This window comes from Ictidomys tridecemlineatus, chromosome 7 (assembly GCF_052094955.1).
Source record: "Ictidomys tridecemlineatus isolate mIctTri1 chromosome 7, mIctTri1.hap1, whole genome shotgun sequence".
NCBI lineage: Eukaryota > Metazoa > Chordata > Mammalia > Rodentia > Sciuridae > Ictidomys > Ictidomys tridecemlineatus.
In genome coordinates, this window is record NC_135483.1 from 3,910,097 (window position 1) to 3,927,822 (window position 17,726).

Sequence of the window (17,726 nt, forward strand, 5' to 3'; positions counted from 1 at the left end):
GGGAGGACCGGCAGGCATGGCTTCTACATGAGAGTTGTTGCTGGTCCTGAGCAGGTGACCCTTTCTTGTTGGATGTCTTCCCATCTGTAAAACAAAGGGTTTGCAATAATCTATCTCTGAAGTCCTTTTCTGTTTTCCTCAAAGGCTGTGTGTAAATTGGAGTTCCGAAAACAGAAGAAAAGTGGTTCTCCCCAAAGCATGGAATCTGTCCCTGGAGTGCTAGCCCATCCCCCGCTCCAGCATTTGCCAGTGGGAACAGCCTGGACCGTCCCTGCCACAGGGTTGGCTCAACGCTAGGCTGCCCTGTGGGTCGGAGTCCAGCGCCCCCTGGTGGCCCCAAGGCGGGCAGGCCGCCTCGGACCTTGCAGAGGCCCGACGGCTGTGACTCAGGGTGGCACCGCTGCCAGGGCGGTGCAAGGCCTGAATGGGGTTCCGTCGTGGGCAGAGCCGCGGCGCGATTAATTACCAGCTGCTGGGAATCCTTGTCGCCCGCTTGCGGTGACTCACCCAGCAGCCAGGCTCACTTGCGGAGCGCGGGGGCCTCGGTTTCCAAAATGAATTCTGGGGAGAATGCCCGCTCGGGTGGGGCTCCCCACCCTCGTGCCAGAGGTTTCCCGTGGACCTAGCAGACCAGACTGCCCAGACACAGCGCACAGCGCGATGTCACTTTCCCCAGTGCGCACCTGCCAACTCTCAAAGTACTGTGCAGAGCCTTCCACCTGGGTTCTTCTTTGACGCATAGGGATCCCAGACCCTTCAATCCCCGAGAGCCAGGAGCCCCAGCGCCGCCCGAGGTGGACCTGGAGGGAAGCGGGAGCGCCCCCGAGTCCGGGAGTTGTTACAGAGTTGGGTCTGATCCCAGCCTGTGCGAGTCTCCTTGCCGGCCTCTTGGACCTCGGGGTGTGGTAGGAGAGGGACCCTACCCCCACTCTCCATCTCTTCCGTGGCTAGAATCAGAGGAGGTAGCCGGGCCAAGAAGGGGTCTCCCGCGGCTTAGTCCCTGGTTTGGGGCGTGGTTTGGAGCGCCCCCAGTCCAGGAGTCATTCATGTGGGGAAGCCTAGGACCACCTAAAGGGAGACGGGGGCTAGGGGACCCAGAAGGCCTAAATGGAAAGGAGAAACAGCTGAGCTTCTTCTCTGGACCCTAGGAATAGCTGTGTCCCGGCACCGGCCCCCAGAGGCGGGCTGCGGCGCCGTGCGGCTGGGGGAGGGGCAGGGCTGCCCTCCCGGAGCTTCTGCGCCCCACCACGGGGTACCGGGAGTGCTTCTCAGAAGAGCAACAGGGAGGGTACTGTGGGGAAATGCGAAGTCCTTTTCTGCTGTCCCTACTCTAAGAGCGGCAGCCTGTGCTATTCAGCGCTTTGGGCAAACGGTTCAGGTTGGCAGGTGCTGGGCCACCCGGGCGGCACCAACTCCAGGGACTCCGGCGGCTCTCAGAACCCCACCACTCTGGGAGGCGGTGGCCCGGGCCGGTGACCTGCTCTGGCGCCAGGTGGCTGGCCGCAAGTGCCGCGCCCCCAGGTGCCCACGGGCCCCCTTCCTTCTGCTCCTCACTCTCCACCTGCTGTGTCCGCTCCTTTCAGCCATCAGTCTGCCTTCTCGGCTGGATCCCTTTCTTCTTCCCCAGCCTCGGGTCCCTCAAACTCTCTGCCTGCCACCGCTGCGTGCGCTCTCGGAGGGGAGCAGAAAAAGGACCCAAACAGCCACGTTTGTTCTCCCATCCCCCGCCAAAATCCGCTAGTGGCTCCGCCCCCCACCCCCTCTCCGGCGGCACCCAGTCCTAAACCCTCCCCCACCCCCTCCCTGGCGGCTCTGGCCGCCTCTTCTGGGCTCCCTCCCTGTGCGCCCTGCGCAGCGCTAGGTCTGCGGCGGGAGCTGCCACTCCGCCTCGCAGTTGGCTGGGGACCAGGCGGGAGGTGGCGCGCCCCGGAGGCTGCAGGAGGGAGGGAGGGAGGCCCGGCCTCGGCGTAGCCTGGCCCCCGCTCCCCCCCCCCCCGCGGCCCTCCCGCCGGAGCGGGGCTGTCAAGCGCAAACACACACGCGCACTCACAGACGAACACAGACACTCAGCCTCCCTCCAGCGCGCACGCACACAGCGCCCCAGGCAGACCAGCGAGGCGGCAGCCTCTCCGGACGCCCAGACGCCGGAGGGCTCAGACCTCGGCGCGGCTGGTGCGTCCGCGCCCGCCCGCGCCTCCACCCCGCAGCTCCTCCAGGCTCGCGGGATCCCTCCTGCCTCCGCCGCCGCTGCCGCCGCGCCCGCCGCCCCCGGAGAAGCTAACTGGCCGGCCGCCGCCGCGCAGTTCCTTGGCTGTCCCCGAGGTAGCTCCGCTGCAGACCCCACCGTCTTGAGACCGCGCCCCGCTCCTGCGTCTTGAAGGCTGAGAAGAGCAAACTTCGAAGACCGGCCAACGCGCGGCGGACACCCAGCGGTGTCCCCGCGCGCCCAGGTGGGCTCGGGGCGTTCGGACCTTAGGGCATCGGGCTGCTTCACCCGTTGCACCTGCTTTGCTCCCTCCCCGCAAGCAGGGGACTCTAGAGACAGCCACCACTTAGCAAACTTTTCCGCCCCCGGAAGGGGGTGAGAAAGGGGTAAAAATGAGTAAGAGATCCCGCAGGGCGCCCTCGCTGGGCGCCGCCGCCGTCCACCTGGAGCCCACCGTCAAGCCGGAGCCCGAGGAGGAGCCCAGGACCCCCGCTCCTCCCTCCACCCTGTCCCCTGCTCCTGCTCCCGCTCTGGTTCCTGCTCTGGCTCCTCCAGCCGGAGCTAGGGGCGGGATGCGCAGGGCCACCCAGTCCGTGAGGATCGTCACTGGGCAGCCCCTCGTGGCCCAGCGCAACACGGCGGCGGGTTGCTTTCGCCGGGCCTGGCGCAGAGTGTCGGGGTTACAGGACGCCTGGCCCCGACGCTCTAGCAGCCTCCTGTGCCTGCCCGCTTTCTCCTCTGAGCCCGCGGGACCCCTGGCCCGCCGTCCACCTCGCGGTGGCGGCGGCCCCAGCGGAGGGGGCCCCCCACCGGCTGCTGGCCCCCCGCCTCCCGGCTGCTGCTGCTGCTGTTGCCACCGCTTACAACTTGGAGGTGGCAGCGGCGGTGGCGGAGGAGGCGGCGGCCGCGGGGCGCTGCAGTGGGACGCGCGCGGCTGCCAGCCTGCGGGACAGGTCCCCCGCACCAACGCCTTGCTGGCAGCCATGAAGAGGCAGAACGTGAGGACTCTGTCCCTCATCGCCTGCACCTTCACGTACCTGCTGGTGGGCGCCGCCGTGTTCGACGCCCTCGAGTCCGACCATGAGATGCGCGAGGAGGAGAAGCTCAAGGCGGAGGAGATCCGGATCAGGGGCAAGTACAACATCAGCAGCGATGACTACCGGCAGCTCGAGCTGGTGATCCTGCAGTCGGAGCCGCACCGCGCCGGCGTGCAGTGGAAATTCGCTGGCTCCTTCTACTTTGCCATCACGGTCATCACTACCATAGGTAAGCGCTGGGTGCGCCTCCGCTGGGCGCCCGCTCCCGGAAGAGTCCGGGGAAATCGCTGAAAGCGCGACGCAGGGCCGGGTGCGGGGTGTTTGGGGTACACGTAGCCTCGTGTGGGGGCTCTCCTGCAGCGCCCCCTGGTCTCTGGGGAGCCCACTCCTCTCTTATGCCTCTGAGCGCATTCCTTGGGAACCCCACCCGTTGCTCTCCGCAGCGCCCGTGTCTGGGCCAGGCGTGTGAGCCTGGAGAGAGTGTGTTGGAGCCCCGAGGGCGGAGGCGCCACTTTTTTGAAGAGTGGAGCGCTAAGAATAATCCCATCTCAGTCACCCACCCACCCACCGCCCCAACTCGGGCTGCGCTGTGCGGGATTCCAAGACTTACACTCTGCCTCTTGGCGAGTTGGAGAGGGCTGGCACCCTAGGACTTGGGCACCTGGAGACTGTTCCTGAGGGTGGGAGGCACTGACCCTAGCTAGCCTCTCATCTCCCTTTTGCTTTCCCTGACACCAGGTTTCACCCCCTTTTTCTCTGAGCTTGGACATGGGAGAAGAGTGCTCTCTAGCACTCTGGGTGGGGACCAGGCAGGTGAACTGCTCTTGGATGGAGGTGGATGGCCCACCCCCTTGATTGTGACTGTGGGTAAGGCAAGTCTGGATATTGCCCCAAAATGAGACATTCAGCCCCACCCCACCACATGAGGGTCCAGTTGGTGCACTTGGAGTTGTCTGTAAAACCCATGCCTGGGATGCGTCCCAGCAGGGTGTCTGGTGGGTCCTTAGGGTATCACCCCCACTGAGGCTGGGTGTTGGGAGACTTTCACTTGGAGACCTGTGGGCATTTGAGCATATCCCTTCATCCCTGTGGGCAGCAGGCTGTGTTGCGTTTCTGTGGGTCACACTTGTCCCAGCATGGCATGCTGCGTCTTTAGGGTATTAGGTGTCTCTTGTACCTGCCAGGGGCAGAAGCTGTCCCTCCAGTCCTTTCGGCCCCTGAGTGCTGGGCAGAGGTCTCTTTCTTCCTGCCCTCTCTAGCCCCCATGCCTTACTTCCCTCCCTGACCCCCCCCCCTAATTTCCCTTGATATTTTTCTTGGTCTGCAAAGCTCTACATGCTGGGGAGTTGGGGGTGGGGGGTGGATTTCGCTGTGCCATATGCAACAGGAAGCACCAGCACAGGACGGCCTGTCTTTCCTTCTTGGTTGAGGAGAGTTTTTAGAGTGTCATCTTGTTTTCAATGTTTAATTCATTGGTGCAGGTTTTAATGTTCGGAAAGGAAGTTGCCTTCTGTCGGCTCCCAGATCAGCTTTGCCCCTGCTGGCCCCAAGCCCTCTGCTTGCACCAAAAGGGAAGAGTCCTTCCTCCTTGTTGTGTTTCTAGTGTTGGGGGGGGGGGCTGGTCATTGCCGTCATTTCTGTCTTTAAACTGTGGAGGTGGCATGCAGATGTGCAAGTCATTGATTCTGGGGGCCTATTTGTTGGAGAGCAGGAGAGCAAGAAATATGCCCGTGGAGCTGGCCTTGCAAGGGAGGGAGGAAGCCCAGGTTTCTAAAGGTGCTTTCTGTGATCTAGACCCAGACAGGTGACATGGCGACCGTGCTGGCTCCCAGTCGTGAAACAGCACATAAAAGGTTTGGCTGCTTCCAGGAGGTGAGCAACAGCATTGAGGAAAGAGGTGGAGTTAAAAACAAACCCAGAAAGGTTCTAATTAAAAAAAAAATTGTTGTGACTAACGAAGTTCTTATCAAGGTATGTTTTGCATTATTGATTTTGACGGGTGATTCTGGACGTGTGCTCCTAATGGTGAGCCTCTGAAGAGAACATGGGAAACGTGGACATGGAGGTGGCCATCTCATCTAGGGGTGGTGGGCTGACCTCAGTGCAGGGCCAGGGGCTCCTGAGGAACATGTGACTTTCTCCCTCCCTTACTGGGGTTTCAGCTGGTTTTCTGAAAAGCAGGGTTGGAGAACACACACACACACTTGCACACTCTCACACTTCTTCTTTTATAAAGACACACTCATATACTGTCACACACACTCACAGTTTCTCATGCACACTCACACATACAAACACACACATTTTCTTACACAGACACACTCATATACTGTCACACACACTCACAGTTTCTCATGCACACTCACACACAAACACACACACATTTTCCTTTCTTTTTTTCATTTTTATACACACATTTTCTTACAGACACTCATATGCTGTCACACACACTCACAGTTTCTCATGCACACTCACACATACAAACACACACATGTTCTTACACAGACACACTCATATGCTGTCTCACACGCACACATTATTTCTCATGCAGTCACACACACTCTTGTAGTCTCACCTCCTCACACACACATATACACTCTCTTTCTCACAATGTGCCGTAACACAACTGCCCATTAGTGGACAGATATTGTATGTGGAGCCCACAGACTGGGAATCTGAATCCTGCCATAGTCCTGGGACATCATTTCCTGACTCCCAGCCTCAGTTTACCCACCTGTCAAAAGGCCATCACACAGTCAGCGCCGGCTGGCAGCCTCTGGGGGCCGGCAGGGTCCCACATGCCCAGGGCTGCCAGGCGCAGTGCAGCACTTAGTAGGTGTGCAGTCCACGTTCCTGGACAGTGGCTGATCCAGCCTCGTGCTCTTTGGCCTAAGAAGCTTTTAGCAGAAGAGCTCACATTTACAGGAAATAAAGCACCTTTTCAGTTAATTCTGCTTGTTTTCTTCTCCTTTTTTTTAATATAAATGCAAATTAAGGTGCTCTTAGGCCTAGAACAGAAGCCACCCTCGGGCCGCCCTCCGAGGAGTAGCCTCTACTGGACGGTGATGTGAATGAGTCGGGTTAATCTTCATGGGCGTTCTTATTTTTAATCTAACCTTGAGCGATTTCTCAAGTGTGCGTCAACTTTGCGTCCGAGCCTCCGAGGAGGCTGCGGTGGGAGCCGGGTGCTGGCGTCTTCTAGTGAACGCATCTTCTCAGATACAGTTATTAGCTCACTCTGGGAAATGGATTTAAAAAACACATATAATTGCCACTTCGTGTTGAATCTGTGGCCGCGCCTGGGTGAAAGGCTTTGGAGGGAAATTGCACTGAATCCTGCCCCAGATCTCCAGGGAGCCCTGGGCATAGCAGCCTGCTGTCGTGATCACCAGGGGACAGCACCAGTCCAGCCAGCTCCGCAAAGGGCAAATGCAATTACATCACCACCCGGTTCTGGTTTCCATGCCTCCCCATGGCTGTGTCTGTGTCGGTGCCACTTGTGGCTCTTCTGAAAGGATTTGATTGTTTAGTTCTAAACTTGTGAGGCTTCAGACCTCTGCAAGGGAGACCTCTATCTGTACCTCGCCTGACCTGTCTGATTAGCAGGGCAGTTTGAGTGTCTCCGTCCCAAGACCTGTCAATGGGAGGGTGGGGGTCGGGAGAGCTGGGAGGGTCTGGGCCGCGTGTGGGTGCTTTCTCTGGATTTGCACTGCGTGGGGCTGAGGTCTTGGTGCTTGTGTAAGGGATTCTGGGCGCCATCTTGTCACCTTCTCATAATCAGCATTTTCAGCCAAAATTGCATCCCACATTTGGGCTCTCGCAGGATATGACAGATGTGGAACCCCCTGCCATTTCTTCCTTCACTCTAATATTGGGGATCTAGGTTGTTACCACCTCTAGAACATTACAGAAGAAGAGACCAGATCTCCTCTGCAGAGCTGGGGAGGACAATTCAAACACTGGTCTCCGTCAGGGAAGGAGGGTGAGACATGGGGTTTTCCTTTTTTAGCTACAGTTTGGAGGAGGGGGCACTATTTCCCCTGTCTCTCTGGGTCCGTCTGAAACTGGGATGGTCATTATGGGAATTGAGGTGACTGGTTCAGGACCGGGGTCCAGCCCAGGGTGAGGCACTCGGAGAAAAAGCACAGGGTTTCTGCAGCTGCTGCAGCACAGGACGTTGGGACCTCCTTCTCCAGTCACCAGCAGAGCCACACACAGACTTCCTGAGATGGGTGGCATTTCCCATTTTGGGGTGTAGTTTCTGAAACGTGTTAGCACTTGCCAAGCCCCACCCTGCCTCACCAGTGCCACCAGCATCGACGGCTCTGGGCGACAGCCTAGATTACAGAAGGTCTGGCCTTGACAGGCAGAGCTGGGAACCCAAGTGGTTGCGTGCACTGTGGGGACGGCTAAGCCCAGTGACTGCCTGGAGCTGCCCGTGCCACCGGGCTCAGGGTGTACTCAATCCCCCACCTGCCGCCGATGGCCCAGGGCTCCAGGCACCTGGATCTCAGTCCTGCTTCACTCTCCTCTCCCACTGTGTCACTGCTCCTCGGGGTCTGCCACTCGTCCCCCATCCGACCCCGCAGCCACAGTTCTCTACCCACCACTGTCCCTCCACACACCTGCCATTCGTCTCCTACCCCTCCCTGGTCAGGTCCTCTCCTCCCTATTCTTCTCCTTACACCCCACCTTCCATCGTGTCACTGGGTCCTCGGGCCTGTCACTCACTCCCGACCACCATTTTGTCAGGCAGTTCTCCACTCCCTCCACGGCTCCCCCTGGCCATCGTATCTGTCCGTCCAAGTCCACTCTCGCCCTGTTCTCACTCGCCTGTGTCACCTGTGTTTCTGGGCCACGGCCGTCTTCCCTCCTTGCCCCTTGTGCCACCCTGTGCTCCGCGCACCTGACCTTCACGCCGTCCGTCACCATTGCATCACTTGGCTGTCCCCATCCTACCTGTCATCGCCCCATTTGCCATGGGCGCTTTCTGAAACCCCCCACGACACGCGTGCCCCCATCTGCCACGGTGCCACTGTGTCCCCTGCCTCACTCAGGCAGTCCTCCTCGTGTCCCTTGGCCGTCACTCACTGCTCCTTCCCCTCTGCCACGGTCTTATCTCCATTTCCTGTCACTCACTCCCCACCTGTCGTGGGATCACTCAGTCCTCCGTACACCTGCCTTTCGTCCCTGGCCTAGTGTCACTCGGTTCCTCACGCACCTGCCACTCCCCCCCTTTTGCTATTGCGTCACCCATTTCCCCAGGAACCCACCATTCACGCCCCCTTGGTCCTTGTGCGCTTCTCCTTTGTGCCTCACCTGCCATTTCTTCCGAAGTCCTTCCTGAACCCACGCTTCCTTCCACCGTCTGCCTCCGCGCCCCTCACCCCAGCACCTCCTGCACTCCCCTTGCGTTGTTCCCCGCTCCCTGCTCCTGCCGAGGTGCCCGTGGACCCTTCACAACCAGGCATCCTTCCTCTCTGCCATCGACTCCCTCTGCCCTGCACACTGTCATTCACATAGGCATCTGCCGCGGTGACACCCCGTTCTCCATGAACTTGGCGGTCTCCATCTACCATGGCCTCACTCCTTCTCCCACCCACTCCGTGTCACTCACTTCTCCCCAGCCACCATTCTGTGCTCATTTTTCCACTCACTTGTCCCTGTCCCCCTCCCTGCCTTTGGGTCCCTTGGTCCTGGTCCTCCGTGCACCATGGCACGATCGGCCCTGGGTTCCCTGCCCCTCCGTCCACGTGCCCCTGTGTGGTCCCTCCTGTTGCTCACCCCTCCCTCCGTCCTCCACTCACCTCTACTCATTTCTTATTCCCCGCCTCCCTCCCTCCCTGCGCATGGCCGGGTGCCCTGTGAGGGTGCAGAGGCCAAGCACGGACTCAGTAGGTCTCAGCGCCTTGGGGCTGAATGTGGGATCCTCACGTTGCTCCAGCCCGTCTCCTTCTTGCCCAATCATCAGTCAAATCCAGTCATTTTTGATTTTTAAAAACTTTTATTTAATATTCACACAGAAGAGCAGCATTTCACCAGTGTACACCTCAACAGACCCCTGTAAACAGCCACGCTCACGTCACCAACACGCACACACAAAGCCACAGCTCCAGCACTGCAGACTCAGCTGCTTCTCGAATGCCTGCCGCGGGGGAGCTCAGGACCTCACCTGAGCCGCGTGTTGCAGGTGCTGCTCAGAGCTCTGAGCTGCCACGTGGAAGGCAGGCCTGTGGGGGCCCTCCTCAGGTGCTGCCAGTCCTGGGGCAGAGCCAGCTGGCGTCACGGAGACTCTGGAACATGGGGCCGGGTCCAGGAGAGCAGAGGGGTCTTGGCAGCTGTTGGGCAGGTCTGCTCACGTGAGATGAGCCCAGATGGCAGGCTGTGTCCCCAGAGGCGCTGCCCCTTTGAGGCAGGGGGCAGGGGCAGCTCCGTGCCTGCTGTATGCAGCAGCCCTCCTGCAGGACCAGAGAAATACACCCCTGGCCTCACCAGGTAGGAAGAGCCCTGGGAGTTAAAAGGCAAACACCCAGGTGGGCTGGGCTGGCCAAGGAGGGCGTGGGCACTCCTAGAGTGTCACTGGGCAACGAAGCTCTGGGACGTAAAAATGCAGGGCAGGGTCTCTTCCTCTCCTGCTGGAACGTCTTCTCCACCACAAGCATCAAAGGAGGGGGCTCCGGTGGGTGGCCTATCCTCGGGGGATTGTCCTGGGGTCTCTTCCTGCCTCTTCCTACCCTGGGGACTCTGTGGTAGAGAGTTCTCCTGTTGAAGCCAAGCACAGCCACCTGCAGCCTGTGGCTCTCTGGAGGAAGGCGGGGCACTGGCACTGAGCACAGAACAGGGTTGGGTGCTGTGGACCGGACAGGGAGTCCCAGTGTGGCGGGGGGAGGAGCTGTGGGAGGTGAGGCCCAGCCGGTCGGTCACTGGGCCTGCGCGTCCACCAGGTGAGGGTTGGCTGGCCTCAACCTCCCGGTGCCCCTGCCTGAGCAATGGCAGAGCCTGGCCAGGAACAGCTGCTGGGAGGAGGCGCTGGCCTAGTGGAATGGACCTCCCTGAATGGGCCTCGTCCTCTTCAGTCCTGCTAGGTGCCTGGGGCAGAGGAGGGGGCATATGAGCCAGGTGGGTGGGGAGGGGTGTGGCTGGGGGTGCTGGAGGGTCTGGAGGGCAGAGGCAAGTCCCCCGTACCTTGGCCAGCTGAGGGGCGCCTTCCCATTGGCTGGGTGGGCCACCATGCCACCTGTTGCCCAGCAAAGCCTCAGAGATTTCTGTGCCTGGTCCGTGAATCTGAACAGAGGACCAAGGTGGCAGGAAGGTCCCCAGGCCGCACTGGCCGTCTCACGCCCTGAAGCCCAGCTCCCTCGTGTGTGAACTGGGGACACAGAGCCCAGCCCCTATACTGTGTGACGCTGGGGAAGAGCGAGGCCTCCGGGCCCAGTCCCAGTGTGGGTGGCCCGAGGCCACCGAGGCCGAGAACTGCCCCTTGAGGAGGAGAGAGCACCCCCACCAGGGTGGGCTGCAGGGTTTGGGGGCCACAGGGTCCAGCCAAGGAGGTGCATCTTTCCAGCTTGGTCTTTTGGGAAAGTATGACTTCCTGACCCCGCCCCCCAATCCGCCCCACGATGACCTTCACAAGCCCTTGGGCTGCCATCTGCCCCAATGTCCCCACATTGGGCCCACCCAGCTCTGCCCCTGCCCTGCCTTCCTCTTCCCACAGTGTCCTTGGCCCCTTGGGACAGAGCACTGTTTGTCCGCCCCCAGGGGGTGGCAGTCTGGGTGCCTCACTGTGGCCTGTGTCCTGGGTGGCAGGCAGGTGCAGGCTGAGGCTGCAGACTCTTGAAGGGGAGCTGTCGTATCTTAGAGGTGACAGGGCAGGGACCTGTCTTTCTGGGTATGGGGCATCTCTTTCCCTAGGCTTGGAAGTGTGACCTCAGTCCCCCAGGTGGCCACAGGCACCAGGGAGGAAGAGATCCCCTGTGACATGGCCTTTGGCTGTCACAGGCCCTGCCAGGCAGTACTTCTACTTGTATTTCAATGGCCCAGGCCATGTCACATGATCCACCTAGCTGCAAGGGAGGCTGGGAATGAGATGTGCGGCTTTTCCAGGCAACCTGGGGCCTTCTAGGAAGGAGGGAGTAAAGTCAGGGGGGTCACCACGGCCTCCCTGCTGTGGGCCTCGACTCTGGGCCTCCTTTCTACTGAAGTTTATAGCAAACATCACCTCCTACCTCCAGTCTTTAGGGAGATTGATTTTAATGGCTCCAGGGCCACTGAATGAATATTCTGTCATCTATTTATAGCAATTTAGTGCTTTTCTTTCTTGGCTAATTATAGGCAGTGCTTCTTTGAGCATCTTGGTGAGAGTCTAGATTCGGCTGAGCCCAGCCCCTGAGGGTTTCCCACAGAGGGTGAGATTTCCCCATCCGAGGGTCAAGCAGGGGGCTGTGTTCTTGTGCTGTTGCTGTGGATGGTGGCTGAGGCGTGGTATGGGACGCTGGCTTCTCTGGAAGTGCAGGGAATGTCTAGATGTTCAGAGTTTCCTTCACAATATTTGGCCTTTGAAAGGCAGCTGGACTAGGCCACGCAGGGCCAATGGCTGCTGCCCACCCACAGCTGTGAACCTGTGCTGCTCTGCTGGGCTAGTCCAGGGGGTCTGTGGATGCAGCTGAGGAGGCTGGACAAGCCGCAGCCTCAGGGGCAGGAGTACCGTGGACCACGGCTGGCCGTGTTGGCCGTGGGTAGAGATGGGCAGTGACGGCACGATGGCTCCTACTCGTCTGGGCCGATGGCAGGGTGGACCTCAGAGGCAGGAGCTCTGTGTTGCATGTCAGGAGAGCCATGGCTACAGATGGCCCCGTGGGTGGAGCTTGCCCAAGGTGGTGGTGTTCCCCCCGACACGCACAGCCTGGCTGGGTGTCATTCCAGCCATTCCCCTGCCTGGGATCATGCTCCTGGCTATGGGGAGGGCCAGCTCGGTGGCGTCATCTGGTAGTTAAGAGCCCTGCCCTCCAGGATGGATCACTGCCGAATCCCAGGGCTGGGGAGCTTCACTTAGAGGCAGAGGCAGATGTGGCACTGGCTTTACAACAGAGGACAGTCGGCTCCCCTGGCTGGTGTCCCTGTTGGTGGGGCGTCTCCAGAGCCAATGTCGTCTCATTCTGTCTGGAGAGAGCTACCGTTTCTGTCATGTCCATGGGTCTCCAGGTTCTATAAAGTGTCTGAATTAATTTCATCCTCTCAACCCTAAAAATATTTTTATGTATCACCATCTTATAGATGAGCACATGGGAGATCAGAGAGCTTCAGAAACCAGGCCACACAGTTAACGAGCAGCAGAAAGGAGTGGTACCTAAGGAGTCCGACTTTGGTTTTGTGTTTGTAACCGTCTTCTTATATACTGCTTCTCTTGACCTTCTGTATCAGTTAGCTAGGGATGTGTAACAAATCACCCCTGGACAGCCTTTTAAAATAAGAGGCTAAGTTTTTGGTGCAGTTGTTTTATGATGACTGTGTAGAATACATGAGTTCTCATATTTAAGGGATACTGAAGCCTTTGTAGATGTAATATCTGAGATTTGCTTTAAAATAATCTGAATTTCAAGGGAAGTGAGAAGGGTCTTAGATGAAATCAGACTGACCGTGAGTTGTTAATAACTGGTGGATTGTTCATATCTGGGTGTAATTATAGTTTTTTCCACTATGTATTCTTTTGAAAATTTGCATAGTAAACACTGGGGACAAATCAAGGAAAATGTAGCATAGAAGGGGAGAGTCCTGTCCTGCCCAGCCTCCCCCTCAGCCTTACTTCAGGTGGTGACAGACAGCAGCAGGTTGCTGTGCAGAAAAGACAAAACCCTTGGTTCTCCACAGGCTCTAGCCTTCGCATGTGCTTTCTTTGGTTCTTACGTTGCTTGGAAATATGTAAAATTAGTTGCCAACATTTAGTGATCTTAAGAACCAGCTCTGGATTTAGTTATAGTAAGTTATTATCTTGGTTTTTGCTTTTATACTTACAAATACTTGTTTTATGTACTTTTTAAAAATAAAATCCGTACTAAAGGCTATGTGTTTTCCTCTGTGTGCTGCTTTGGCTGTATCCTATAGGTCTCTTATTGGCATTTATCTGTAAATAATTTGCAAACATATTTTTCTTTAAAAGTTATTTTAAGTGTGTGCGTTTTAAAATCTCTCCCTCCTTCTCTCCCTGTGTCTCCCTCTCTAATTTTGGCTTCCTCTGGAGGTGAGCCAAGTGCCTTAGGGGGTTGGCAGGGCCAATGCACTGGGACAGTGTTCCGGGGGGCCTTCTCCCAGTTGCGTTTCTGAGGTGGCTTCAGCTGAGCTGATGTGCAGTGAGCTGGCCCCCTGCTCAGAAGCCCACGATGGCTGCCCATGGCCTGAGTGTTCATGCCTTGCTTACCATGGCCCTTGAGTTCCAACGTCTTGCTTGCCACTCAGCCCCTTGCCTGACGTCACTGCTGTCCCTTACAGACTGTCACAATCTGGGGCAGGCACCTCTGAACAGCCACGATTCCTCCTCTGTGCAGCCTTCTCTAGGGGTCAGGTGCCTCTCCTGTGTGTCCTCACAGCTCCAGGGCTCCTGCAAGTTTGACACCTGTCATCCTGTGTCATGCCTAACTTTTCCCAAACTGGTCTTTGTCCCCTGTCCCCAGCACCTCTGCCTTCTACTTCACGGTGGCTGAGACGTCCACCCACTAGTGTCTGGCACCCAGCAGGCCCTTGGAGAATGTTTGTTGAATGAACATAGGCATGTAAATGGGACAGCTTTCACGAGAGCTATATTTAACTGTTCTAGAATATTCTTTAGGTCTTTTAGAAAAGCAAATCCTTGAAAAACAGCAGCCCACGAATCTGAACAGCAGGTGTTTGCAAGAAGTGGTGGGTGGTCGAGTTGGAAGACGGCCCAGCTTTCCACGGGACCAGGGCTCTCCCTGCACCCCTCAGCCTCCCTGCTCAGCTCAGGGGCCTGCTGACCTTGTTCTTTTCCCTCCAGGGTCCTGGGGGCCCAGCCTGGATCCCATGGTACTGCTGGAGCTTCCAGGAGGGAGCTTCTTTTTCCCCTCGGGGCTGGGCCCCTCCAGTGTCCCCCTTTCCTGGCTCTGGGCTTGGCTGTGAGAGCCACCAGTTAGCTCGATGGCTATGCTCCTGCACTTCCCTCTCCTCTCTGGAGTGGGCACATCTGGAGGGCCTGGGCCTCCACTGTGGGTGGCCCGGTGCCCGTACTGAAATGGAAGGGTCACCCCTGCAGCATTCTCACGGAGGCTGGCCTCTCTCATTGTTTCTGGAGCACAGGGAGCAGCCATTGGGGGGTGGGCTCCCCCAGCGCTGCTTGGGTTGGGGGCTCCTGTGGTCCCTTCCTCCCTCCCTCCCTCCGGGCCTGACTGGCTGCTCCCCAGACTGCACCCCTCCTGTGGGCTGGGCCCAGGGCCTCTGTTCTGCGAAGCTGGGGAGGGCAGGAGGGGGTTGCCTGTGGAGGGCCGCCTGGCTGCCCGCCCTCCAGGCCTGCTGGCCCTCTGGGAGGTGGTGACGCCCAGCTGCTGGGCTCCCCAGCTTCTTCCCATGTTGCCCGTTCTCTGGAGAAGAAAGGGAACTGAAAACCCACGGGCCCCTCTCTTCCCTGGGCCTGCTGTGGACGGGGGACGCCCCATGGTGGGAGCCTCCCGGGAGGCTGGGCCGGCCCTATCCCGCGTCCCCTGGAGGCGGCCCTTGGGGCTGTTGCCATGGGAATTGTGTCGGAGTCTATTTTGAGACCATCTTGTGGCTGATTTTTGACACCGTCTGGTGTTTGCCCAAATGACTGGCCAGAGAGCGGGACTGTTTTATTCATCAGCATCCAGAACTCCGAGGACTGACGACACCACACCTGACCTCCTGTCCGGGGTGCAGCAAAACTCAGGGGTCTTCTGGTGAAGGAGCAGCACCAAGGGGTCCCCCTCACCTGAGCGTCCCCAGGTGACTGACCACCATCTTCCCTTCCAGGCTCTTTTTCCTAGTAGGCAGAGGAGGAGCTGAGGCTCAGAGGGCGTCCTCCAGGACTCCAAGTCTTCAGGCCTGGCCCCGTCTCCCCCTGGCTGTAGGCAGGTATCCCCTTGACTCCTGTCCAGGAAATCCTTCCCGACTACCCTAGGGGCGTGGCACTGTCTTCTCCACCTCTGGCAGGCAGAATCTTGGACAGGGAAGCCCAGGGGTGCGGGGACAGCAAGTTATTCAGGTGGGACACAGCTGCTTGATCAGTCTTCAGAAGTGACTGCCCCTACCTGGGCCTCAGTTTACTCTCACAGGATGGACTTACACGCACAGGACCCCAGCAAGCTGCTTCCCTCCCAGGGTGGCCAGGCCTCACCCTTCTCCCACAGTTCCCCAGACCCCTTCTTCCCCCAGCCCAGGGCCTGGAGAATCTGCCTGGTCAGGTGGAGTGGGGGAGAGCTGGCCTGCGCCTGGGTGGCGAGAGGCTATTTTGGGAGCGAGTCGGGAAGAGTGCTTTGTTTTGTTTGCTGCTTGTGATCACCAGAGGTGGAAGAGCCTGCTCTCCTCCTCTGGACACCAAGTGAGGGACGGGCAGGGAAGGAGATGGACTGTCAGACTGCCCGACAGCCAGAGGCCGCGTGGGTCTGCGGCCTGACCCTGTCACTGTCAGCTTGTTCCCCAGCAGTATCAGAGAAGGCGGTGGAGGAGGGGAGGGGACTCTGCTTCCCACCCAGACATCGTCTCCAGCCCTGCCGCCCACCCTAGCCCACCACGCTCCCACTGTCACCCACCCAGTTATCTGCCTGCTCCTCTCCCGCCCACCCATTTGTCCATCTGGACACATTTTAGCCAACCATGCATCTATCTGTCACTTGTCCGTCATTCTCCCACTTACCCTTACCCTCCAGCCTCCACCCCCACCTTCCCTCCGTCTCTCATCCATCCCTCCCTCTCCATCTCTCCACCCCTCCCCCCTCCTCCCCGTTCCTGTGTCCATCCCTCCCCGTTCCATCCACCGGTCACCTCACCATCCCTTCATTTGTCCATCTCCCCTCCACCAGCCGTCCTCTTGCATCTCAGTCCACTCCTCGCCCCCCCCCTCCATTGTCCACACATCAGTTCCTGCAGCCAACGCTGTGGGGCACCTCCACATCCCCGTTTGCCATCCTGAGGGCCCCGCCACGGAGTGGCAGACGAGACTCACTGTGGCCAGTCTGTGTCCCCTGGAGGCCATTAGACAGTGAACTGGGCATTCCTGCTCGTCTGTGAGCGTCTCATGGTGTCTCTTGGTGCTGGGAAGGATTGGACCCGGGTGTTGTGTCAGGGAGCCTCATGGGATTCCTGGAGGAGGTGGCACCCCAGCTCCGGGGGCCGACCAGGAGCCCGTTTCCTGCTGTCATCTTGGAGGGCCTGCCTTGGAGGGTTCTGGGGCTCAGCGAGAGTGGGGGTGGGATGGGGAGGGGGTGGGGATGGGATGGTGGGTCAGACAGCCTGGGCCTGAGGGCAGGAGACCATCTGGCCCCACTGCAGATGAAGGGGCCAATACTGCAGGTCGGGGCACTGAGGCCTGGTGGCTGTTTTCACACGCAAATCTTGAAAACCTGCTCCGAGCTTCCCCTGGCCATATAAGCAGAAAACCCAGATAAATCTCAGCTATTCTAGGTTATTCTTGGTCTTGCTTAGCATTTCCTTTTTTTCCCCTCAAGTAACAGCGGCATCTGCCTCCTCCCCTGGTGCATTAGACTGGAAAGCTCTACTTGGAATTGTGCTTCAAGGCCTTGGCGCTGGGTTGGGGTTGCCAGGCTGCACACTCACCTGCTGTGTGGTCTCTGAGCCACTATCTTGCCCATTCTGGGCCTTCACTTTCTCCTCAGGTGAAAGAAAGGAACTTGGTACTTAGTTCTGTCCCCTTCTGCTGAGGCTCTGGGGTTGGAGGACCTGGGTTGGTGGGCCTCTGCAGGGAGTAGGAATTTTCAGGGTGTCGTGTAGGAGCAGAGCTGGCCAGCATGCGGAGGATGGGCCCCGGAAGTCGGGGAGGATGGAATCTTCTTGAGCTGGCAATTCTGCCTCGTAGTTGTAGTGCTACGACTGAGTTTTGAGCACTTTCTGACATCTTCCCATTTGGGTTTCGAGTACGGCTTGAACAAGTGTCTGCATATAGTGGGCCAGAAGAGTCCTGTCAGGTCCTGGGGTTAGGGAGGGGGACCCGGATTTCACTTAGATTCAAAGCAAACATGGCATAAAACTTTTCAGGTTCTTTGTTACGATAAAGCCAAACCTGGGTAAATATATCAACATTTCCCATTCCTGGTCATTTCTCTGTGATGTCCGACATGGAAATACCCCTTAAAGAGTGGCCTCTGGCCCCCTTGGAGTCAGAGGTTGACAGGGCTGATGGCTTTGTGATGGTTCTTCTGATTCTCATGACGTTAGTGGCTGGCATGTGCCAGGCACAGTGCTAGGCATGGGGCATGACCTGGTTATCGTGCGGGTCTGTGGGG

At 58.4% G+C, this 17,726-nt stretch overlaps 1 protein-coding gene across 2 annotated transcripts in view; it reads left to right on the top strand.

The window, feature by feature from the left end:
* The first annotated feature begins 1,846 nt into the window (after positions 1 to 1,846).
* Positions 1,847 to 17,726, top strand: part of Kcnk9 (potassium two pore domain channel subfamily K member 9) — a 37,286-nt gene continuing 21,406 nt past the window's right edge. For both annotated transcript variants that reach the window (XM_021723965.3, XM_078016654.1), the window contains exon 1: positions 1,847 to 3,472. In XM_021723965.3, the coding sequence (XP_021579640.2) occupies positions 2,599 to 3,472 (874 nt within the window). In that variant the 5' untranslated portion in view covers positions 1,847 to 2,598. The remainder of the gene's footprint in view (positions 3,473 to 17,726) is intronic.